The following is a 26,434-nucleotide window of genomic DNA, read 5'->3' as shown; positions in this document are numbered from 1 at the left end:
GCTTAGAACAGGCCATGGTCCTCACTTTAATGGAGCTTACAGTTTCATTGGGAAAAGAGATACTGATTGAACTAGCCCATTAAAATAAAAAATGAGAGAAGCACACAGCAAGTTCTCCGAGAGGCAATCTTGAGGCTCCTTCTTACAGACCAGGATTAGAAGGTAGCATGCCCTACGTGTCTCACCTGGGGTGCTGGAAACCCTAAACAGGAACTTACTGCCTGCCTCAGACAAATCTCTCCTAAATCCCTCCTGCCTATTCTCTGACCTTGTTTTATTTCCTTGTTCTGGCTGAGGTTTCGGGAGTTATGAAACCAGTTAGGATTCATCTCCTTTGTAAGTTCTGCATCTTGGGGCTCGGTTTGGGGATTTCATTTCTATTCCATCTTGGTGTCTCAGTGGAAATTTCAATTGTAACATTCTGTTACAACAGCGGGACTAAGAATTATAATCACCACAGCAGCAACAACAGCAACAACTAATGGGGATCGAGTGCCTCACCTTTGCCAGGCACCTTATCTGATCCACACAAGAACTCATTCATTCAGGTTGGTGCTGTGAGTTATGAAGGGTGCACTAACGATGCAGGACCTTGACTGCCAGGCTGGGAAGTTTGGATTGGACCTTGCACAAGGGCAGACCTTGCTGATGGCCTCTCAGCTGGCTACTTTCCCTTTGTTAAGGATATCTGTGTGGGTCCTTGAGTCAGGCCTCAGAGCAGTTGCTTTCCTCCAACAGGAGACAGTAAGTCCGCCTAAGAAATGATCCCATTTCAGCAATTCCTGGGAGGCCATGGCTGTAATAAAGGCCATTCTTTATGATATAAAAGTCTCACCCTCTTTCCCCACCCTTAACGTTTCTAATTTGAGCCCCTCTGGTCCCTGTGGAGCCTTTAAATGCTTCAAGTGCAAGCCTATTGCCAAGGCAAGCCTGTCTGACTTGGGAGGCAGCGCCCTGCACTGTTGCCGAATATTGAACAAACATTCGCACAGCTTTGGCTCTCCCAGGAGCCCTTAGTCTGCTGCCTTTGTTTTGTTTTCTGGATGAGGGCAAGCAGTGCCATCACCTCCTGCCGGAAAGCCCTGGCTGCCCTCCCAACAAGGAGTTGTCACTTCAACTGAGGCTGCCTTTTTTTTTTTTTTTTTTTTTTTTTTTTTTGGTGGCAACAAAATAATACCCAGCAGGAATTTGGGAGGAGAAAAAAGAGAGTTCAGTTGGCAGGTTCTCAAATGAATGGGTTGTAGTGTCATTGGAACTGAATTGGGCTTAAAACCAGACATGATCCTATTTTGGAAGCATTGTTCAGAGGGATGGGGAATGTGAACAGAGGATAAGTCTCTTCAAAAATGCTCTTTATCCTTGCCTGTTAAAGACAGCCTGTTTTAACTGAACTCTCCCATCCCCTCAATGGCAAGGGCCTATGTGAAAACCCAGAGGAGATCAGAACAACTGGCAAATTGATCAGCTATTCATCTGTAAACCTTCCCATTGAGAAAGCTAATTTTACTTTGGGAAGAGGTTGTCACTTGATTACAAGCCATCAATTAATGTCAGTCTTGAAATTCACAAAACTTGGCTCTTAGACTTATCAATGCTCTGATAGGATAGCTTGGTGATCAGGGTCTATAAATATATATCCAACAAATATTTATTGAAACTTTTACTGAAAGCTTAACGTGTTCCAGGTTCTATGTACAATGGATATGGAAATCAGCACAACTAATACTGTCTTTGTCTTCTTGGAGTTTACAGTCTGAAGACATTGAGAGATGATGGATAGAACAGTATGCTACAAGATTCTTTAATATGAAGCCCTATATAGATTGGTGGCATGGGGATGGAGTTCAGGGAAGCCTTTTCTGAAGAACTGGCACTTGAACTAAAGATGACTTTAGGCACAGAGTGAGGTTGGATCAGAAATAATTAACTTTCACAATTGTGATGTCTACAGAGGAATAATTAATGGAATGGTTAATGGTCTTCCCTGTTGTAACTCTCATCCAGACCATAATTTAAGCATGATACAATCTTTACAAAAAGGATCATTGTTATTAAATGCTCTTGGAAGATAGACATAAATCTATTTCTTTGTTTAGGTCTCAGGTTCTTCAACTGTTGAGCAATGGGGTTAGACCAGGTGACTCTCAAGTGTCCTCCTTTTGCAAAACCAGCCCTAAGTTCAGCTATGAGTTCTAGATTGCTACTGCAAGGCAGTTGGCAGCCTAGACTATGGGCTTTTAATTCACCAATTGAATTGATAGACTGAAAGAAAAAAAAAGATTTATTGGGAAAAAACAGAACAGCAAAGATCTATCGTCTGTTTTGTTGTTAAATGGCTAGTTATATCTTTAACCCAGTGGCTATGAATGTTTGTTTGAACAAGGGAATTTTTACTCCCAGCACCACATTCCGTTCCCAATTAAATTATATGCATATGGCAAGATGCTGTGAGAGGTAGGCCATCTATGTTTTAAAATATGAGATTAAAATAGTAGTGTAAGTGAGAAATTGGTTAACAGAAGAGATTGGGACCATGTGCTGAAAGGAACACTAACTCAACATACGACCTTGGAAAGTCTTTCTTTGGGACACTATTTCCCCTTGTTTAAAATAGGAGGGTGGATGGAATGGGAGAAGATATTTGCAAATCACACTACAGACAAAGGGCTGATATCCAAGATCTATAAAGAACTCAAACTCAATACCCCAAAAACAGATAATCATGTCAAAAAATGGGCAGAAGACATGAACAGACACTTCTCCAATGAAGACATACAAATGGCTAGCAGACAGATGAAAAAATGTTCATCATCATTAGCTATCAGGGAAATTCAAATCAAAATCACATTAAGATACCACTTTACACCAGTTAGAATGACAAAGATTAACAAGGCAAGAAACAATAAATGTTGGAGAGGATGTGGGGAAAGGGGAACGCTTACACTTTTGGTGGGAATGCAAGTTGGTACAGCCACTTTGGAAAACAGTGTGGAGATACCTCAAAAAATTAAAAATAGAGCTATCCTATGACCCTGCAATTGCAGGGTAAAAAGAAGGACCATCTGTACTCCAATGTTCATAGCAGCAATGGCCACAATTGCCAAACTGTGGAAAGAGCCAAGATGCTCTTCAACAGATGAATGGATAAAGAAGATGTGATCCATATATGCAATGGAATATTACTCAGCCATCAGAAGGGATGAATACCCAACTTTTGCATCAACATGGATGGGACTGGAGGAGATTTTGCTGAGTGAAATAAGTCAAGCAGAGAGAGCCAATTATCATGTGGTTTCACTTACTAGTGGAACATAAGGAATAATATGGAGGACATTAGGAGAAGGAAAGGAAAAGTGAATTGGGGAAATTAGAGGGGGAGATGAACCATGAGAGACTATGGACTCTGAGAAACAAACTGAGGGTTTTAGAGGGGAGGGGAGTGGAGGGATGGGTGGAGCCTGGTGGTGGATATTAAGGAGGATATGTATTGCACGGAGTACTGGGTGTTATACATAAACAATGAATCTTGGAACACTGAAAAAAATTTTTTAAATGAGAGGGTTGTACCAGAGTAGCATTTCCAAATATATGCTTTTTCAATAGCTTTTGAAAGATGGTTTAAGGAGAAAAGATGCCCCACCCTATTTTTTCTTATTGGAGATTCACAATTTAAGTGTATCAATGGCCTAATTGATTCCAATATTTTTACTTTAATCCATTATATTGCCACATTCCTGTGTGACCAAAGATAGATTTTCCTTCTGAGACTCAGTTGCCCCAGCTATAACCTGGGCCTGGAGCACAGGTCCCCAAACTTATTCAGGTAGCAAATATTTTAGGCTTTGTGGGCCATAGCATCTTTGTTGCAACTACCCAATTGTGCCATCATAGTCATACTCAATACATAAATGAACGAAGATGCCCGTATTCCAATAAAAATTTATTTACAAAAAAAGCCAGAGGGCTGGATTTGACTCATGGACCAGTTAATTTACTGACCTCTGGGTCAGAGTGTGAGTTAACTGCCCCCCTAATGTCCTTGCAGCTCTGACTGCCCTCTGAGCTTCTCCCCTCAATGATTATTCTCTCCCAATTTCGAAGTCACCCTTCTCCAAAACTATCCCTCCAGCCTGTCCTTCCAAAAGTCATCATCATCTTCTTTCAACTCGTCTGTATGTAGGACTGTCTCTGTCTGCCCAGCTGCTGAGATGCCTTCTTCACAGCTTTGTTTTGTTTATCTTAGTAACTACCCTTCTTTAATCCCCCTGAAGGATTGGTTAGTTGGAATTTGCCTTGTCTTCCTCCCTCAGAGCCTTTGATCTGATGCTCATAAGCATTTGCTGACAGCCAGACAGAAAAGGTGGAGCCCAGATCCCAGGCCGGAGGGCCCAGAGAGTAATGAATGGAGGCTGCATTTATTTGTATTTCTAATTGGCAAGCCCATTTCTAGATCAGCTGCATGTCCCTGCAAGCTGAGAGCTAGAGCAGGAGGTAACCCTACTTTTTTCTCTCAGGCCTTGGTGCCCAGGACCCCTGTTTCCACTGAGGCAGGAATATGCCTTAACTTTACCAGCCTTGAAAGAAGCTGCTGTCTGGGCCAAGTTCTGCCCCTTATCACAGCCCCCCCCCCTGTTTTGCCACTCAGATTATGCATTGCACAAGTTTGAGAATACCATTCAAACAGTGTGTGGTGCAAATGGAACTCTCTGGGTTGTGCAAATCCCTTTGCTTTTTCAAGCTTTTTTAGATAGTCATACACCCTTCTCTTCTTACGAAGTCTTACATAGAAGGCTGGTCAATAAAAGAGATACAAGTGGAACTGCTCTCATTGAAGCTGAAATGTGGGTTTCAAGTTCCATCCACCCAGTTTCCCTCTTGCCCTCTGCAGTCATCTGTTGAGATTCTTCCTGGGATCCACAGAATTCCTCAGAAGGATTTCAGGAAAACCTCTGGACTAGGTCATGAATGTTATTCTAGCTATTCAGATTTCTATATCTCCCTCTCTGATTGAGTCACAAGTACTTCCCTAGCACAATGCTAAACACTGAAGCAGGGGTTGGGGAGTGGGAAGCAGGAGTGGGAGACATGGTCCCATCTCCAAGAGTGGATCATATGACCGGAGAGTTCAGCAGAAAATGGGATGAGAAAAGAGCTTAACAAGATTAGGTCTTATAAACAGAAATGCTTTTTCAGAGAAGAAGGGCTAGAGCAAGGAGAGAAAAGACTTCTTGAAGAGGGTGACGATGGAATGGAGCACTGATGGATGGTAAACCTTTGAAGAGGCAGAGGAGAAGAATAAGACAGGTGAGCAAAGACAGACGTGGGAAATTCTAGTGGTATGGATCAAGAGAGACAGCACAAAATGGAGCATGGGTAGTTAGATCTCAGCATGCACATGAAGAAGGCAGAAAAAGAAGTTTGAACAAGGGACAGATGAACTCAGACAGAAAGGGGAAATCATGTCTTTTCCAGACAGGTCCACCTCCTTCTGTCTCATTTACAACTCGTAACTGTTTTAGTAAGTATTATAACCCCATTTTATAGAATTAATCCCCACAGGCCTTGGGGTATGAGGAGACCTTCCCAAGGTAGCTTACTATTATCAAGCAGAATTAGGATTTACATGGAAATTGACTTTAGCTGGTGTTTCCCCATCACATGAAACTTCATGGAAAATATAGGACTGGGGCAAGTTTTCAAAAGAAATGTAGAATTTGTTTAAATTGACAGTAGACAGGAATTTCTTGCTGAGAAAATATCTTTGATTGGTTACATCTTGCAGGGTCTTTGAAGAGTCCTCTTATCTAACCAGTCAACTTTAAATATGGAAAAAGTGAGGCCCAGAGAAAGTAAGGAGCTGCTTAATAGGAAGAGTAAAACAAGACACCATTCTGACATCTGAGTCATCAGGCCAGTGCTCTTTCCAAGACATCATGAGTAAACCACTCTATCATCTTTTTTCTTTTCCATGGGATACTACCTCCTTGGCACATTGGACCCTATGGGTTCAAGAGTCTGCCCTTTTGAACAATATTGAATTCTCTCTTTCTCTCTCTCTAGAGACCACAGAGCTGGGCAGCAAGAAGGAACTCAAGTCCATGCCCTTCATCACCTACCTCTCAGGGCTGCTGACTGCCCAAATGCTGTCGGATGACCAGCTTATCTCAGGTGTGGAGATCCGCTGTGAGGAGAAAGGCCGTTGTCCATCTACCTGCCACCTTTGCCGCCGACCAGGCAAGGAGCAGCTGAGCCCCACGCCAGTGCTGCTAGAAATCAACCGTGTGGTACCACTTTATACCCTCATCCAAGACAATGGTACCAAGGAGGTGAGTTCGCCTGATACTGCCACTAAGTCACATCTAAGTACCAGTCTTCCTCCCTCTTGCCGTTGTGGGCCCTTTGTCCATTGGGATTGTCTTTCATCACCATTATGGTGATGGCTGACATTTATTGATCCCCTACCATATTTTAAGTACATATATAGCTGTTATAAACAATAAATTCTCTAATCTCAATGGCTTAATATAATAGAAGTTATTTCTTGTTTGTACAGAGTCCCAAATAAATGTTTTTGATGATGAGTGGCTTCACTCTGAGAAGGGGTTCAGAGACCCACCTTATTCTATCTTGTGCCCTCATCAACCTGATGCTCCCATAGTTGCTGTGGAAGAAGAAAGTACTTGGGGCTTCATATGTGAGAAGTTTACGTGTGCCAAGCCTGAAAATGACAAATATCATTTCAGCTCCCTGTCTGCAAATAAAAACAGGGAAATATATTCTATCTGATGGTCTGGGGAAGGAGATATATGGGTTTGTTAAAAACCTAAAGGTCTCTGCCTCAATATTATACTTGGATTATCTCATTTAATCTTCCCTGCAGATCTGATTTATGTATAAATATTGGTTTAACTTATATGAAATTGCCAGCATTTGATCATTTTCTTATTTATAAAAAATGATAATGCCAGGGACCCCTGGGTGATGCAGTTGTTTAAGTGTTCAACTCTTGGTTTTGGCTCAGGTCATAATCTTGGGGTCATGAGATGGAGCCCCATGTTAGGCTCTGAGCTCAGCAAGGAGTCTGCTAAACTTTCTCTCTGCTCCTCCCTGTGCACATGCTTGCTTGCTCTCTCTCTCTCTCTTTCAAATAAATACTTTTTTAAAAAATGGTAATTCCATATGGTTCATCCTAATGTCATGTCCACTTTACAAGTGAGGAAACCTTGAAGATGTTTATTGATTTGCTCAAAGTTGGTCTGCTTCAGAGCCTATGTGCTTAATTGTGAAATTGTATCTCCTCTTTTTCCTCTTCCTACATCCTTCATATCCCATGGCAGCATGTCTGGGCTTGAAGAGACCATATAAATGATTTGTTCACTGGTTTGCAAAATTGTATTCATGGAACACTTTTTCTGAATGCAGTCTTACAGGAATCCCAATCCATAAAGCCAAGAATAGTGATGCCACTCCTTCAGTTAGGGAGAGGAAGGTGGATAAAGCGTCTCTACTTTGTCCCCAGTTTTCCCTCTGCAGCAAATCCCTCATAGCCCTTGGCCCAAAGAAGATGGTCTGGTAGATCCCTGACCAGTACCATCAGGCTGCTATGGATTATGCCTTCCTACCATAGTGTTCTATTGGACTAAGTGCTAGAAGGTGGTAAATGGTCAGGTAGGGATTCCTAGAGGAGAGAAGGGGATGAGAGTAAGGACATGGGGAGAGTGTCAGGTAGATGACCAGAAGCAGAAGAGAACATGATCTGTACAAAGCCTGGAAGGCATCCCATGACTAAGATCAAGAGATAGAAGGAAAGCAGAGATGAGGCCAGAGAGGTCAGAAGGAACCTGCTCATATGGGTTATTGTAAACTACCTCATTGAATTTGGATCCCATCTGAAGGGGAGTGAGATGCTTAGGATATGCACAACAGATTTGATAGGGTTAGATTCATGCAGCAGAAGGAGCCCTCTGGAAATAGCCCAGATGACTGTCAGTAGGAGAGCAGTTAAATAAGTGCACAGAGGAATATACATGCAGTGGAATAATCTACAAGAGACAAAAACAAATGAACTATAGTGTCATTAAATATGAGAAGAATGAATGTAATATTAAATGAAGAATGTAAATCCTGAAGATATATTTTATATAGTGTGATACCCTTTCCCCTGTTTTAAATTAAAACAGATGCACGCCAAATACACTACATTTTTTGAATGAATACAGGTGCTATAAACTATTTAAAAAAGGAATCAAGGAAATGGTCAACATAGGATTCAGGATAATAACAGTCTTGAGTCGAGGAGGCAGGGCAATGGCATGAGGGAGCCCTCATCACATGGAGGTATCATGTTCCTACCCGGCATTTTGGGTGGTGGATTTGTGGGAGGTTGTTTTTTTTTTTTTTTTTGAAGTATTAAAATTAGCTAATTAATGAACACAAAGTAGATGAATATATAAAGCCTAACCGTGCATGGTGCTATAATGACCTTGAGTCACAAGCTAAGCCTCATGGATGATCTAATCCGATGCGTCAGAGGTCTCCGCACTAACTAAAACAAAAAGTCAGATATGAATAAATCTCCCTGCTCTGGCTTCAGGGTGAGAGTTGACTGTGAAGATGCAAGTGTGGAAAGAGGGAGACCTATGAGGAGACTGTTGAAACTTCCAATGAATACCAAAGATTGTCTGACCAGTATTCTGTTAGTGTGGATGAGCAAAGCCTCATGGTTAGCTGCATGGGGCTGAGCTCTCCAGGACTCGGTGGGGGAGGTAAATGAAAATCCTCATTTACTGCTTCATAATCTTGGCCCAGTGCTGCCCTTCTGGGCCACACTCCTCTCATCTGTAATATGGCACCAGCCTAGCTAAGTCACAGGACTTTTGTGATGTGTTCTTGGCCCATGTGGTAGCAAGAGGAGTGGCGGTTCTCTTCCTCCTTGCGTAGGAGTCAGATTCCCCCATGTCTGGATTCTATGCCAGCTTTCTCGGCATGATCAAAACACCCATTTCTTCGGAAATCCAGGGAGATGTTTTCAAGGCCAGTTGGTGGGATGCTATCAGAAAAGCCCCAGTGTGAATGCAGTCACTAGATGTCACTGTTCTCCTTACGGGAGATTTGGAATTCTTGGAGTACTAGTCATTCATTCATTCATTCATTCATTCATTCATTCAGTATTTGTGAGTACTTACTATATGCCAGGTACTATGTCATGCCCTGAGAAGTGAAGTGGACAACGAGTAGACTTGGTCTTTATCTTCATAGAGTTTACAGACTTGTGGACCAGACAGGTATTAGTGAAACAATCACACAAATCAAGACAGACTGCAAAGTACCAAGAGAAGACCAGGCCAGTGGGTTGAAAGTGTGTGTTAGGAAGTCTTGTGGAGTTAGGGTTGGTTTCCCTGAGGAAGTGTCTTTTAAACTGAGTTTTGAGGGGTCAGGTACATAAATTAAAGTAGAGGACTAGGTTTGGCGGGGGTCGGGGGGAGAGGGGGAGGAGCCTGAGCACAAGTAAGGTTGAAGACCCAACTCCTGTGAAGGCCTGAAGAGTGAGCAGGCATGGCCCATTTCCCTGAAAAACTGAGATCCCATGGGGCAGGGGCCAGACTAAAGGGCAGCTCCATGAGCAGTACTGAGGACCAAGAGGCAGGACCTGGCGAGGCAGAGCTGCAGAGGCTATGGAGGTGAGGAGTTTGGCCCCAGCAGTGGGAAGCCAGAGAAGAGTTTGGGCAGGTAGACAGGCAGGAGTGCCATCTTCTCAGCTACAGGCTGTCCTCCTCTTGGTCATCCCCACTCAGAAATGTTAGAGCTGGCTGATGAGCTGGTTTCCTTGAGGCTCCAGTTTCTACTCCCTGGCCCCAAATCCCAATGGTAGGTCCTTTTAAAGGTGCATGACAGCCTAGGGGCTGTGATACGGTAGGCCTTTCCAGTAGAGCAAGGCTAAGGTAGCAGTGGGTGGGACAGGCCGACTGTAAGTGTGGAAATGATGTGGAGGAGGGGAATATGGCCACTGAGTGAGGCTGGTGTGATGAGAAGGCGGCCACTGTCCTTGGGATCATTGTTTTCTGCCTCGTCCCCAGACCTCATCACTCCTTCTCCCATGGCTCCTCCATCTCTTCTCTTTTTTCTGCAGCCAGGGGTGGAGGACACGTGGATAAAAACACAAAAGAATCTTGGCCTGGGCTCTGACACTGAGACACAAGGCTGGGGCAAGTCTTTGTTTCCTTTGTGGGTTTTTCTTTTCCTGAGAAGGCAGAGAGGCTGAGTGAGTTACTTTCTGAGTTTCCTACAAGAGACTTTCTCTAAGTGGAAGCAGGCCGCTCAGGCTCTGTGCTCTACTTAGAATCCTGCTTCAGTCTCCTGTCCCCTGTGTGATGCTGAGTGATTTCTCCAAACCTCAGTTCCCACATCTGTGAAATGAGGTCCTTATGGAGATCAAATGAGTTCATGAATGCATAGTACCTGGCACATAGAATGTGATGGACAAACATTTTCTGTGATAATGATAAAAACGATATTTATCTAAACTTGACCCTTCTTTTTTAAATGATTCCTTTGGTATGTCCTCTTCTAAGTAGTACTTAATAACTTTATAGATGCCTTAAGTGCTAGGGACATGACATTTTAGAGTAAGAGCTGTGTTTTTGCATGGGAAAGGTCACCGGTTAACCCAAAAGTGCAGATCATGAATGGAGGGATTATAAGAGCATTTTCTTACTTTATAAACATTGCTGGAGTTCATATTTTGTTGGTAAGGGATACCATAGGTGGAGTTACACATGTGTAAAAGGATTTTCTTCTCCTACAGACCTCCCGATGAAGAATGGAACCATTCTTCTATGTAAGAATTCCTGACTCCTTGGGTGATTTGAGGTGCTCAGTCAACTTGAGTTCCATTCTACGGCATGGTCAGGAAGTGTCGGTGGGGGGTGTGACTTATATGAGGTCTATGAGGCAGTTCTGGCCTCTGATTCTGGACCAGGGTTAGCATGTGCTCTGGCTAGCCCTGGGGACCATGAGACACTAGATCCTTTAACAGTTGGGATCTCCTTGGGTCCATCTCCATAAATGCATTCAAAAGATGATGCCTTGTGCCTCAGTCAGAAAGGAGCACTTCATTACATGTCATGCTGTGATTTAAAGAACAAGGAAAGCAGGAAAAAATTCTTTGTGATGGACAGTTTGATTAATACATAAACCTCCTCCTCCACCTGTTAAATGACCCCACAAAGCCCAAAGCTATAGCACAGCTAGTGCTTAATGTAGAAGACTTTGTGTGGCTATTAACTTAGCCTTTGGGTGAGGGAGAAGAGGCTCCGGTAGGGGAGACAGGATGGTGTCAAGGTGAAGAGCCAGACAGAGCTGGATTAGAAATTCATCTCTGCCATTGACTACTGGGTGACCTTACTTTTACTTATTTGTAGAGTACACATATAAATCTCTATCCCTGTTGGGGTTGGGAATTCTCTTTGGAAGAACGAGAGGATTGGGACACCTGGAATCTGAACTAGGTTCTGTCCTTGACTCTTATATGACATTGGACACAAATGCATCTACTGTTTTGGTCTTTGTTTCTTTATCTGTACATGAGAATTCTGGGCTCACTTTATCCCCCCGCTGTCTCTTGGTGCTGTGATAAGGTCAGACCTAACATTTACCCTGAAAATAAGGGAAATATTTTGAGGTTAGAAGAGTCATCCTGTGACCTGCAATTTATTTCCCATCCAGAGACAGTAACAGTTTTATCCTTAAAATAATATTAGGAAGAGGAAGGTGTACTAGGGCAGTGACAGCATTTATGAGTAGAAGGGGATATTAAAATCATATCCTATTTATTTTACAGACCAGCTTTTTTATTTTGCAAATAGTAGAAGTAAGACCTAAAGATGAGGAATGGTTTGCCCTTAGTCACAAAGCCAGTTCTGAATTTGAAGTAGTTAGGCACTGTTTTTGTCCTCAGCAGTGTCTTTCATCTCTCTTGAGAGTTTGTTTCCTCATCTGTAAAATGGGTAGTCATAACTTTCCCCACAGGGCTCTCACATAGAAAGATTAAGACACCCAGACACCCTTTGCTAGTAATTTGAGGACTGTAAAATACTATACAGATGGATTCTTTCCTAGTGCTCAGATCTCCTGACTTCCAATCATGTGAATTTTGTTTTGTTTTGTTTTTTCTTTTTCTTTTCATGCTGCTCTAGGAAGAGCCATGTATAATTTTGGTCTTGTTGTGGTTGTCTGACCTTCCAACAGATCCTCTCTCTCTGCCAGAAGGACTTGTTTGCTCTATTTACACTTCTTGGCTCTCACTGAGAAGAGAATTCCAAATGACTGCTTTTTGAAAAGAAATTAACAGCCAAGATCACCCCTCCCCCCACCATGATTACCACCGCCACCGCCACCACCACCATTATCACAAGCGCTGTCACCATTGCTGTAGCACCATTGCCACCATCTCCTGGCCTTGGGTGCTTGGTGTGTGCCAGATACTGTGCTAGGAAACAGGATAGAGAGAGGGAATAAGACACAGATTGTGCCTTCAAGGAGCTCATAGTCTAGTGGATGAAGCAGAAGAGCCACATAAGTAACTATAATTACTTGCATATGTTACATCCATGCATGACTTATTTTCAAATAATACAATTGACATTCCAACAGTGTTAGGAAAGTGGGAGAAAGAAACTCAGAGAGAGTCTGGAAAAGATTCTTGGGGCAGGCAAGGTGGATATGGGCCGATCATGGAACAGCTTGAGGCAAGTCTGTTGATGAGGAAAATAATACCATCTATGAGATGCGTATCACAGGCCAAAAACTGTGCTGAGGGCTTTACATGCTTTATCTCATTTAATCATCCAACACCTTATGAGGAAAGTACTATTATGATCTCTACTTAATAGATGAGGACGCTGAGACTCAGAGAATTTTGAATCTAGTTCTATAAAGTTCCAAAGCTAGCCCAGGTCAGAGTTGGAAAGCTGCGACCCGGGGGTGAAATCCAGCATGCCACCTGTTTTTATAAATAACATTTATGAAATATAGCTATGCATTTGCATATCATCTGTGGCTGTTTTTCTGCAACAACAGCAGGGTATAGTAAGAGCCACAGAACAGAGTATGGCACACAAAGCCAAAAACATTTACTTTTGGTTCTTTACAAGAAAGTTTGACAAACCTTGGTCTAGACCAAGGAATATTAGAAAGGAAGGGGAAAGAAAGTTATGTCAAATACTATATGCCAAACATATAGAACAGAGAAGATCAAAACTCAACAGTTCCTGAATGCTAACTCTATGCCTGGCATTTTTAAGTGCTTTGTGTGTATTAATATGCATTCTCTCTATATCAGTAATATCTCACTCTATCCCCCTAACACATTTGAGTATGTACTTTAATGCCTGTTTTACGAATTAGAAAGCAAAAACCTGAGGCTTTACAGAGATAAGTAATTTATCTAAGATCACATAGCTAGTGATTTGTGCAGTCAGAATTCAAGCTTGGGATGACTGTCCCTAATGATTATGTGCATGTTTTTGTTATTAAGAGAGTGTGTGCACATGTGGGGGTGGGGGAGCAGAGGGGGAGAGAGAATCTCAAGCAGGGTCCACGTTCAGTGCTGAGCCTGACTCAGGGCTCAATCTCCTGACCCTGAGATCATGACCTGAGCTGAAATTGAGAATGGGACACTTAACTGACTGAGTCACCAAGGTGCCTCTAAAGCTTATGTGTTTCATCAGTTACTCTGTAGCACAAAGTCTGAGAAATCGGGAAGAGATCAAATTGGAAAAAAGATGTGCAGGGGGCAGAGCTGTGGGCAGCTTTGAATGCTGCATCAAGGCAATTGGGAACCTTATAAACAATGGGGAGTCCACCTTCAAGATATGGGTCAAAGGAAAGACATCACTAAATGTGACTTTTAGGGGCACCTGGCTGACTCAGTCAGTGGAGCATGCAACCCTTGATCTCAGGGTTGTAGGTTCTAGGCCTGTGTTGGGTGTAGAGATTACTTAAAAGTAAAATCTTAAAAAATAAAAATAAATGTGACTTTAGGTGATTGACTGCAACAACCATTGAAGGGTGAGTATCAGCGACCCGAGCTGTGTGGGACTAGAGGGTATTATACTAAGCTAAATATGTCAATCAGAGAAACATAATTATCGTATGATCTCACTGATATGTGGAATTTGAGAAACAAGGGAGAGGATCACAGGGAAAGAGGGGAAAACAATGAAACAAGATGAAACCAGAGAGGGAGACAAACCGGAAGAGACTCATAATCTCAGGAAACAAACTGAGGATTGCTGGAGTGGAAGGGGTGGGCGGGGGGGGGCTTCGTGGTGAACACTGGGGAGGGTATGTGCTACGGTGAGTGTTGTGAATTGTGAAAAACTGTTGAATCACGGACCTGTACGCTTAAAAGAAATAATACATTGTATGTTAATAATAATTAAAAAATAACAAAGGGTTTTTAATTTGGGGACTGCAGGTCTCTGATATTGAAGGGTCTTTGGATCTCTTCTCAGAAAATTATGCCAAATTATACATTATCAAATTCTTTTTCCCAGCAAAAAAGATCCATGGCATCCACACATTTCCTAAATGTTCTTGACCCAAATGTTGTAGAAGATTTATATAAGATGACCAGTTAGGGTTCCCACTACAGAAGTTCATCTATGAGATGGCTGGGAGTGTGGGAACTCAATTCAAATAATTTTAGCAAATATTTATGAGGGTCTCCTCTAGGTCAGGCACTATTCTGGGCATTTGAGATACATTAGAGAACAGGACAGGCATATATTTCGACCATCTGGAGACTTAATTTCTACGGGGGCATAAGTGGGAGACAAAAGGCAATCAGAATAGTAAATAATATTGTATATTAGAAGCTGAAGAGAAAAAAGAAAAAAGCAAAGCAGAACAAGTGAGGTCAAGAGTACCTAGTGGGATGTGGGGACTTGGGTTTCAGAGGGTCTCCAAGTCCCTCAGAATCAATCAGGATGGAGATGGAGGAGGCATTTGTTAAAAAGTCAGGTTCCTGGCTTCATCCTACCGATTATTTTTCTCTGGTGGGGTGAGGCTGGGAATCTTCATTTTCACAAGCTTCCTAGGTGATTCTGAAACACTCTGAGCTTGAGAACCACTCTCTAAAACCATGGTTCATATGTCTCTTTCATTCTGAAGTTCCTTCAGGGAATTCCTTGTTTAGGGATTAGGAAAGTCAAGTACTTTTAATCTGGCCTAAATCTCTGCTATTGTGGGGCCACTTCCTCTCCATCTCTGTGCATTCTGAGGAGGTGCACTGGCCAGAAACCAGACTCTCAGGCAGTCCTTGGCAAGAGGGAAGATCAAAGAAAAGAGGGAGAAATAATCCGCGTATTACTCAACACGCTCATGGTCAATTACAAAAGAGGAACTTAATGCTTGGCTTGCCTACTTGCAAAACTGGAAAACGTAGCTATTTCATGCGACCAGAAGACTACCAGCTTCAATAAGACATCAGAGACATACAGACTTAGCAAATGCAAACATTTTTGCATGTCAGAGCACAGGGCGTCCTCTCCCTACCCCTGCCCTATAGGACATTGAATTCAGTTAGCAAATGTGATAAAAAAGGGAATGGTATAATGTCTTTCCCTTGTACTTTTAATAACAATCATTTACTGAGCACTTCAGTTGTGCCAGGAACTCAGCCCAAGCCCTTTATTTACTTAGCTCACTGAACCCTTTCATGAACCCCATATGGTGGGTATTATTATTGTCTTTATTTCCCCATTGTGTAAACTGAGGCATGGAGAAGTTAGACTACTTGCCCTTAGTTCTTAGAAATAGGAACTGGTAGAACCATGGTTTGACTTGGACACCTGACCTTTTTTCTCATTTTGCTATACTCTCTATTAGCTACTTCCCTTCAACTTTTTAAATGATCATAAACGGAAGTCTAATGTATATTGAAGACACTGTCACTATGTATTACCTTCTCCAGCAATGGTGTCTTCATTTCTTTATCTAATATCCAAAATTTTTGAAAAAATTGGCTACTTCTACTGTCTATACTGATTCACTTGCATTCTTTCCAGGGTTGAATCCCTTCATCCGATGGAAATAGAATGGCTTCTCATTTATAAGTCTTGCAGACACTACAGTTGCCATAAAAGACTGCCTTTTTTGATGGTGTTTTCTATCTCAGTTTTTGTAATTCTGAAACCAGTGAGATATACTTGATACTTGTTTTCCTTCCTGCACTCATCCCCCCAAAACTGCCACCCACTATCAAATCCTATAGATTTTTTTTTTTCTTAAGAACTTCTCAAATAATTTCACTTTTACCCAGTTTGGTTCAAGTTTTGCCTGGACTATTGTAATTGCCTCCCATTGGCTAACAATGATCCCTGCTCCTTCTAGTTAATTTTCTTCCTTGTAGCCAGAGTGAAATTTTCAAAAACTAAAACATACTTTCATCACTTTCCTCATTCAAACACTTAACTGCCTTCCGGTTCCTTAGGATCAAGGCGGAGGTGCTTACTGGGGCCTGCATGGAGCTCCTTAGGCTGGCCCTTCCAACTTCTTAAAACTCATCTTACCCCTACCCTTCTTGCTTTCTATTTTCTAGTCACTGGCAATCTTCCAGTTTCTGGAAAGCCTATACTTTGTCATGACAAAGAGTCTTTGCAAATGCTATTCCCTCTAATTGGCATGCATGTCACCCATCCCCCTCCTTTTCTGAGTTAACTGCTACTCCTATACCAGAATGCCATGGAAGCTTCCAGGTTTGATAAGCTCCCCATTTATTTATGTACTTTGAGTCCTTTTTTATCTTTCTTCCATAGTGGTTATCAACATTTCTAAATATTATTATTATTTATTATTATTTTTTTAGAGAGAATGCACACTTGCAAATAAGGTGGGGGCTAAGGGAGAAACAAAGAGAGAAGCGGAGAGAGAGAATTTTAAGCAGGTTCCATGCACTCGCACTTGGGCTCCGTCTCCCAACCCTGAGACCAGGACCTGAGCCAAAATCAAGAGTCAGACACTTCACCGACTGAGCCACCAGGAGCTTCTCAGTTTCTAACTATACTTTTATGTTTTGTAGTTGATTAATGCCTGGGTCTCCTCCTCCTTCACATTTTGTTATTTTATTTTGTGATAACAGAGTGCCAGTGAGGGAGGAAGAGCAGGTGACTCAGGGATGAAGGCATAGACAAGTGTGTAGTGCAACCCTAGTCTACTTCTTGATTCCTTTCTGCTTTACTTTGCCAATGTAGTGGACTCTGTATTTGAACATTCCCAGTAACAGCTTGCTTAGTGACCCCAAGCATCCTGTTTCCTCACTTCTAGAATATCTTTCTTGATACTGAGTCAAATGGTTGTCCTCTACATTAGGGGGGTGAACTCCACGAGACCAGGGTCTGGGCAAACTTTTGCTCAGCATTGCACCAACACCTTCTGATATCGTGCCTGACTCATAGTAGAAATTCAGTAAGTTCTCAATGAGAAAAGTTCTCAATGAGTGGAAAGTGAATGAGTTACCAATTTACTTTCATGGTGCTTTCACATACACTGGCCCCCTTAATCCTCTCAAGAGGCCTATGATGGTAGCAGTATTTATCTCCATTTTACAGATAAGGAAACTGAGGCTCATAAAAGGCAGCTACCCCCTGAAGCCTAAAAGGGCTAACACATATGAGAACCAGAGCTGGAATCCCTTTTCTAGTTCACCCACAACCATTCATCCATCACATGATCATGCAGAGACTGCCCCAGCCAGGGCGGTGCTGGGCTTCCAGGAACAGAGCAGGCTGTAGGCCCCATCCCTTCTGGAACTTAGCCCTGTTCACTGGGGGCTCCTCTTGGGTCATTAGACAACTTCAGTCAGCAGTGATGCAAAGGACCCAGAAAGAATTCACAAACAATTCTACTCTCTCCTCTGTTTCTCTCTAAGAACCAAAAAGTTGTTCCAGATGTGTCTCACAACTCACCAGGCAGATGCAGCTGAAAGCAGCGTGAGTTTGTACGGTTACAGAGTCAGTCTCTGCAGTGCCTTCTCTGGACAACAGAGTGATGTTATTCCTAGTGTTTCTGAGTGGAAGGGTTTCAGTCTATAAACTCAGGTCCAGGGAGGAAGAGAAAACCTTGAAGAATAGGGCTTTTCCTGGGACCACATGTTGCTTTTCTTTTTCAGCTTCATCTCCACATTTTCTCATTTTGGAAGACACTGTTAAATTCCCTGGGTCTTCTGCTACCCAACCCAAAACAACCCAGTTTAGAAAACTATAACATATACAAGAACAGAGAAACTAGTGAAATGAACTTCCCATATACCTCTCACCTTCCAGCTGCAACAGTGATCAACTCACACAAAACATGTCACCTTCTGTCTCATCTCAGATATTGTTATTTTGTGTGTAAATGTTCAAGTCGATATTTTCAAAAGATAAGGGCTGAAAAAAAAATAGCGTCAATACCATTACCATTACTATGCTCTCCAAATTAACAGCTCCTCGATACCATCAAATATCTAATCATTGTTCATATTTACTGAATTATTTTTGGTACAAGTTTGTTCTAGTTTGTTCAAAGTGGGATCTAAATAAGATCCAAACGCTATCATTTGTTGATAAGGAAGTTTCTTTTAATGTATAGGTTCCTTCCTTTATATCTTTCTCTTTTTATTCCTTGTGCTATTTTATTAAGGAAACTGGTCATTTGTCCAGTGGAGATCCCCCCAGCCTAGATTTTGCTCACTGAATCCCTATGGTATCATCTAACATGTTCTTCTGCTTCTGTATTTCTTGTAACTTGGTAGTTAGGTCTAGAAGGTTGACTAGGTGTGATCTTTTGGCGGTCTCCCACAACCAGTATTGATATACCCATAGACTGAGGTGGTCTAATAGAATAACTTGAGCTTTCTAATCTAGTAGTTAAGAGTTTGTTTTTGATGCTGGTCAAATCTGTCATCAAGTCTTGGCTGCTCTGTTTCCTATGTGACTTTTGGCAAGGAATTCTGAACCTTAGCTCCGTTGGATGTGAGGTGGGGTTAATAATAATAATACCTAACTTCTGAGGTTATTATATTTAGTGAGATGGGCGTCTAACATACTTAGCCTTCTTCCTGGTACATGGTAAGTGCTGAATATAGACAAGTTCTTACTTGTCTTCTCCTCCCATCCTGTTCTTTCTCTTCCTTTCCTTTCTCCTTCTCCACATTTCATTATTTTATTTTATGATCAAAATAATGCTTATGAGAAGGAAAAAGCAGGTGGGCTCAGAAGTGGAAGGGGTTATCCAGGCATCTAGTTCTATCCTAGTCAATTACTTAAATCTTTGCTACCAGACCCTACAAGAGTCTGTATTTGAATATTCCAAGTAAAGCTTGCCCAATAACCCCTAAGCAGCTTGGTCACTTGCTACTAGAATGTTTTGCTTATTGAGTAAAAATACTTTCCTAAATATTTCCTATCCTTGTCTCTAGTTCCATTCATCAAAACTATACTGAAAGAGACTTACCTATTGACTTACTGAACAGAACATATACTTAAGAATCAAAGAGATGAGGGTTCTAATAGCTTTGGTACAAAATTCCTTTGTGTTTTTGTCACGTTACTGAAGTTTTTAGGATTCTGTTTTCTCACCAGTAAAATGGGCTTCACAATGTTTACTTTATAGAATTGTTTCTAAGGTAGCTAAAATAACAAATTATTAATGAAAAATAATCTAGGTAAGGTACTTAGTAGCAATGTTTAGCACACAGAAGTAGATCAGTAAAAATCTGTCCTCTCTCCTGGTTCTAAGTGACAGTTTTTCGGGTATTTGGAGATGTTTTAGGTCTTAGTTCTGGTAAGCATCCTCCGTTCCTTCAATAACTTTCCATGAAATCATTCTGTTCTTAAATCTGACTCAGCTTTACCCCAGCCATCTTGGTTATTAGCCTCTGAAAGAACTCCGGTATGTCTATTGTCCTTCGTAATGATATATGATTTATGAAGAAAGAAGTTAGAACACAAGAGGCTGCTTCAGTTGCCTACAGAATTAAGGATAAAATCCAAGTCTCTTGCTTCCAGACTTCTGGATTTGTCTTGGTCACAATAGCTTCTGTCTTTAGTGTCATGTATATAGTAAGCATTCAAAGCATAACTTCTGAGTGGTGAAAGTACTGAGATTCAGAAGGAGAAATCTCTTGTCAATGTCCCACAGCCAATAGTTCTGGAGCCAGGATTTAAACATGTTTCTCAGGTTCTATAGCCTGTAGTTTCAACATGTAGGCTGTAGAGACTGCCTCATCATCGGCTCCTTTCTCTGCACTTTGACATAGGCCAGCCTACTGCGTCATCAAATAACCTTTCTTGGATTCTACAGTCTTTCCTGTCACTATCTTTTTCTTCACTTTTCTTTGGTGGTGAAACTTCTGCTCTGTTTCCAACTCTTAGTCACTTCTCAGCTTCTTGAAAGTTATTCCACTACCTAATTGAAGTTCTTGTCTCAGAACTCAACAAAGACCTCTTCGTCCTCCTCATCCTCCTCTAGTGAGATGTAATAGATGGATAACAGTATATTGTTCTAGGTACACAACATAATGATTCAACATTTGTGCACATTGCAAAATGATCACTATGATAAGTCTAGTTAATAATGAACATCCATTATCACATAGTTATAAATTTTTTTTGTGATGGAAACTTTTAAGATCTATTCTCTTAGCGTCTCTCAGGTATACAATTCAGTATTTTTAACTATAGTCACAAATCTATACGTGACATTCTCATAACTTAAGTGTTTCATAACTGCATGCTTCTACTTTTTGACCTCTTTCATCCATTTTCCCCACCCCAGTCTCTTGCCTCTGAGCAGCCTCTCTTTATCTGTGAGCTTTTTTTTCCTCAAGATTCTGCATATAAGTGAGATCATATGATATTTGTCTTTCTTTTCTTGACTTATTTCACTTAGCATAATGTGTTCAAGGTCCATCCATGTTCATCTGGCAAGATTTTATTTTTTATGGCTAAACGATATTCATGTGTGTGTTTGCATACACACACACACTACACTATCTTTATCCATTCTCCCATCGTGGGCACTTAGGTTGTTTCCTTATCTCGTTATTATAGATAATGTTGCAGTGAGCATTGGGATGCACATATCTATTTTGAGTTAGTGTTTTCACTTTCTTTGGATAAATATCCAGAAGTTAAATTGCTGGCTCATGTGGTAGTTCTGTTTTTAGTTTTTCGGGGAAACTCTATACTGTTTTTTTCATAGGCACTGCATCAATTTACATTCCCATTAACAGTGCACAAGTGTTCCCTTTCCTTCCCATCCTCACCAACACTTGTTACTTCTTACCTTTTTTGATAATAGCCATTCTGACAGCTATGGAGTGATTCAACAAAGACCTTGTTAACTCAATCCAAAACACTGTTCTCAATTCTTTAAGAGCATCAGTCTATTCTTAAAAGAGTTTGGGCCTGACTCCTTCAAATTTAGTTTGCTCAGCCCAAATCTTTACCAGAAGTTATTATTTCCTTTCAAAAATAGAGGGGATGCCAGGAAAAGGAAGCATGGTAGCTGCTTTGGGATTGAGGAATACACATTAGTGATGTTCTGCCCATCCCTCCCTATTGTTACTTTCATAGTTTTTTCTCAAATTTTCCAATATTTATTTTGAAGGAATCTGGAGAAGCTTCTGGAGAAACTATAGGTATAGATATGTTCACGTAGTAGGTATATATTGGTGTGTGTATGTATGTGTGTGTATATATATATAAGTTAATATGTGTTTTATATTCAGGTGGTATTATCTATATTCAGGGTAAACAGAGATCAGTGAAATTTTGAAATTTTAGGCATTTTAGTGAAATGTCATTGAGAAGGTTCACGTTTTGGAGTCAACTAGATCTAGATTTGAATTTCAGATTTTGTGCTTACCTATTGGATAGTATTGCACAAGGAGCTTATCCTACCTGAGTTCCAGTGTCCGGTCTATAAGAAGATTTGCTTCCTATGATGGTTCTGGATACTACATAAGATGATAGATGCAAAGGAATGAAGGTTCAAGAATGAGATAGACCTAGGCGTACCTTCTTATTTTGTCACATACTATGGAGATATAAGTTAATTACTCTAAATCTCAATGACGATAATCTGAGGATGATCTAACTCGTAGAATTATTGTTAGCTTAGCTAATGTTATGTATATAAATCACTTTAGGAATGCCTAGTATGATTAAAAATTTGATCAATGTTAGTTCCAGCTTCTTTCCTCTTCCTACATCTTCAACTTCCCCTTCCTTCTCTTTCTTTTCCTCCTTGTCTCTTCTGCTTCTGCACTTGCCATTGAGTAAACATTCAGCACAGAGTAGGTATACAGTGAATAGTAATTTCCTTACCCTCAGACATCCTTGATTAAAAAACCAGACGTGTAGTTACTTCACAGAAACTAGGAAAGGCATACCTCCCCAAAGGCAAAGATAATCTTAATGTCTTTTTGGCAGTTGGTTCTAGTAATTTATTTTTCCCCATGGAAAAAAATATTTAAAAAGTAAAAATTATTCTAAGGATAGATGTGCCTAGAGTAACTTTTGTCTATAAGTAATTGTAAATAATAACTTTACTATGTTCATAATAGATAATAATAATTCACAGTAAGTATGTTGCTTCAATGTAGAGAATATCCAAGTTTAGGGCTTTATCAACATTCATATAATTGTCAAATATATGTATGTGTGTGTGTGTGTGTGTGTAGAGACATGTATAGCTCTGGCATCATTTTAGGTACTTTACAAATGATCCATAAACATTCCTTACTGCTGTAGGCATTAATGTACCCCCACTTTATACTTGTGGAAATGCAACATGGAGTTGAAGTCACTTCGTCAGTTTGCTTAGTGATAACACTAAAATTTGAACCCAGGGGTTTGGTTCCTTAACCTTCATGTCCTGTTGTCCCTCCAGCATGTATAACATCATTTTATAGGTTAAGGGATCTAGACGTCAGAGTCCCAATATACCATGATGGAAATGTGACTATAGTGAATGGGATAGGTATCTCCCTTTTCATAACTCCCCCAGCTAAATTTCTAAGTCTCCCTTTCAAAGGCAAAGATGGGCTTAGTTTGAGTCTAGACTAAGCATGTCCCCTCCTGTCCTCTGACCTTTCTTTCCCTGACCCCACCCACAGGCCCAAAAATGGAGGCCTCATCAGCTGGGGCGACTACCTCCTTCAGATGCCTCCTAAGGGAAAATGGGCGTACTGGAAAAATGAGGTCACCAGTGGCCACAGTAGGGAAACTTTGCAGTCCTTTTCTCACCATTAACTTAAGCTAACATTTAGCGACATAAACTCCACAATTTTGGACAAATCTTCCAATTGAAACCTTCCCACCCGCCTCTCATCTCCAGATGTTCTCACCACAGGGGAGAGGAGTTACTATCTGTTAAAGGACGGCAGGCTTTAGAAGACAGGTCTTGCCTGTTGGGTGGGGCTGGGAGCCTTGGCTAAAAGCTTCCCTTAGGAAAAGTGTGAGTTCCATCCAGGTTTTCCCTTCTAAGACTAAGTGGGCCAGGAGCAACGCCTTGTAGGAGACAGGCTAAGAGGCAGAGCCGTTCTCTGAAGAACTTGGATTTGTACAAGACTAAGAAGCCCTTGGCAGTTCAAGGTCACAAGGCAAGATGCCTTGGGAAGATGACTCATGATTAGATGGATGAGGCTACTGAGATGGCTGCGTCTTCTCCCTGGAGTTATAACTGATGTTTCCTGTTGCTCATAATTGGTCTGCTATTCATTACTTTCACAATTGCTATCAGCTCAGTGACAGGCAGGACAAATGATCTGGAGATAGTTTAGAACAATGTAAGCGAATCTATTGCCCTGGTGACTAAGAAGGCCTGCTAGGATAACACAGATTAGACACCTGAAGAGCTCCCAATCTTCTGTTTCTCAGAGTTCGCCACTCATCCACACTTTGTCATGCAACGAACATTTATGGAGTACCTACTCTCTGCCAGGTCTGGTGCAAGGAGCTTCTGGTAAAATAAGGCAAGGAAAAGTTCAGTGGAGTGAATAGGCATACAGATCAATAATTCAGTAAAATATTGTATCTTACTAGCAGATATGTTGTCGAAGGTGCAATGATAGCCTTCAGTTCTGGGCGGGGAATAAAAAACGAGTTTCCAGAGAAGATTGCAGTTGTGGTGGGTCTTAAAGTATGAGTATGACTTGACCAAACATAGAATGAAGGAAAAGCATTTTAGGCTGACATAAGTTTGCTGCTTGTCTGGTCCTTGTTATAAGTGGTTTAGTGTAGCTGGTACATAGGACTGGGGCTAGACTGCAGTGGTAGGACATGAGGCTAGAGGGATTGTTGGACATCTCTGTGGGAAGGGCCCTGTTTGCCAGGCCAAGAACAGAATGTTTATACTTCTCTTGGTCAAGGCTCTTTTATTGGTAAGAAGCAGAAACCCACTGAAACATCCTAAGCAACAAATGGAGAAAATACTATAATGATATATTGATTTTTCATGTAACCCAAGAACAGAGAACAAACAGAGACTCCAAGATCTAGGAAGCCACTCTCAGCAGTAACTCCAGAGCCTGCCATCTCTGCTTCTCTCTTCTTTTACTCTCTGCTCCTTACATGTTCTGGTCTCTGTGAATGTAGTTTAAGATGTCAAGACCCCATAGCCAAGTCTAGCTTTTTATCTCATGCCCGTTCAAGCACTTACAGATGAACAGCCACTTGAATCTAATTCCTAGGGGAAAAAAAGTACCTAATTGGTCCAATTTAGGCCAAGTAATGAATTTTGGTCCCACCACCTTTGGCTAACGCAACAGGATTATTTTGTTCAAATATGCCTGCCAAACTGTTTGCCGTATTTGATAACTGAAAGATATCTATTAAAATAAAACCCCATAGGTTTTTATTCTCAAACTGGAATACCTTAACCCAGGGGGATATACTATGATATGCCAAGATATATCCAAAGCTGTAAGATAAGGAGATAGGGGATTCTTGAACTAATAGTATGTAAGAATCACCTGGGAGTATATGAAATCAGATTCTGGATCAGCTCTCCCAGGATTCTGTTTCAGTGTGGCCGAGTTTGGCCTGGGAATCTGAATTTCTGGTAAGCACTTCAGGTCATTATGGAAGGCAGAGGCCCAGAGATCAAACGTGACAAACATTTTTTGGGGGAAAATCTCATTGTTTCAATATTAAAACCTACTCAAGTGTATTGTAGAGTAGAATATGCAGTTTGCATAAATATTTAACAAAGATACTTCAAAGTAATTTTGCACTGGTCCCTTCTGGTATTTGCTACGTTTTGTGTGAAAAGCTGAAAAAAATCCTTCCATATTTTACAGGAGGATATGGAGGGGTTTTAAAAGTTGAGAGCTTTGGCTCTTAGATCTCCTAGACTGGTCTTAGAAGTAAAGTTAGCCTGTGATGGAAGCATGGAAAAGGTTAAAAACACAGAATTATCCTAAGGCCCTGGGCAGAAGAGGAATCTTCTAAGCTAAGGCCAAAAGGGACAAGATATACAACAAGATTAAGTTTCTTAACATTCATTATTTTATGATAGACCAATTGATTAATCAATTACAGCCCCTGCTCTATGTCAGGTGCTAGGGATTAAATAACAAAACAGACAGGAGGGCTCCAACCTCAATTTGTACACAATCTATAAGGAAAGACAGATAAACAATGAAACAGACAATAAAATTCAACACAGTAGAGTAAGTTTTATGGTAGGGGGAGGTGGGAGAAGATGCGTTACAAAGGAAGAGTTCCATTCCAGCTTTGGGGGGGCGGGGTCAAGGAGGTGGTTTCCAAACTGAGACTTGACAGATTAGGCACTGGGGGAAATTATGGGATGGGGGAAGAGTTCCAGGAGTGGAAATAGCATATAAATGGCTAAAGGTGAGCTAGCACGGCTGGAGAATAGCATCTAAAAATAGTGGTGGCAAGAGGTGATGCTGGAATGAGAAGCAGAGATGTGAAGGGCCTGATATCAGCATGAAGACCTCTAAATGACTCCTAGCCACCTAGTGGGATGTGGCAGAATCTGTGGCCAGGAGGCCAATCATGGGGGGCTCAGGTCATCAGTGGTCCAGGGCCTAGTCTGCAAGCACCTGAGCTGGATGCCTGGGGAAGAGTTAGCAGGAGTTGGAGTAGCATCTGTGGGAGTTACAAATACTTCTAGCACTCATAGTGTTGCCAGAAGGTTAGAGCCTCTGCAATAAAAATATTCAACACCCTTATTTTATAGACAAGATAGCTAAGTCCCTGAGAGGAAGACAGCCTTGGCCAAAGTTTCACAGTTACTGACAGAGCTGGGATGAGCTCTCTTTCCTGAGTAGCTCTTGGCACAGAGCATTGTGTCCAGCCTAGAATCTAGAGGAGCACAATATGGAGAAGATTCTGCCAAGCACCAGATCCCCAGATGCCATGTG

At 41.4% G+C, this 26,434-nt stretch overlaps 1 protein-coding gene across 3 annotated transcripts in view; it reads left to right on the top strand.

Annotated features, from left to right (window-relative positions):
• The window catches only part of ASTN2 (astrotactin 2), an 851,408-nt gene that overhangs the window by 667,654 nt on the left and 157,320 nt on the right, over nucleotides 1-26,434 (top strand). For all 3 annotated transcript variants that reach the window (XM_032865713.1, XM_032865714.1, XM_032865712.1), the window contains one exon: nucleotides 6,061-6,326. In XM_032865713.1, coding sequence (XP_032721604.1) covers nucleotides 6,061-6,326 — 266 coding nt within the window. The remainder of the gene's footprint in view (nucleotides 1-6,060; nucleotides 6,327-26,434) is intronic.

Source organism: Lontra canadensis, unplaced genomic scaffold (genome assembly GCF_010015895.1).
Source record: "Lontra canadensis isolate GAN:19392208 unplaced genomic scaffold, GSC_riverotter_1.0 scaffold30, whole genome shotgun sequence".
NCBI classification, from domain to species: Eukaryota; Metazoa; Chordata; class Mammalia; order Carnivora; family Mustelidae; genus Lontra; species Lontra canadensis.
This window is presented reverse-complemented; position numbering and strand designations above follow the sequence as displayed.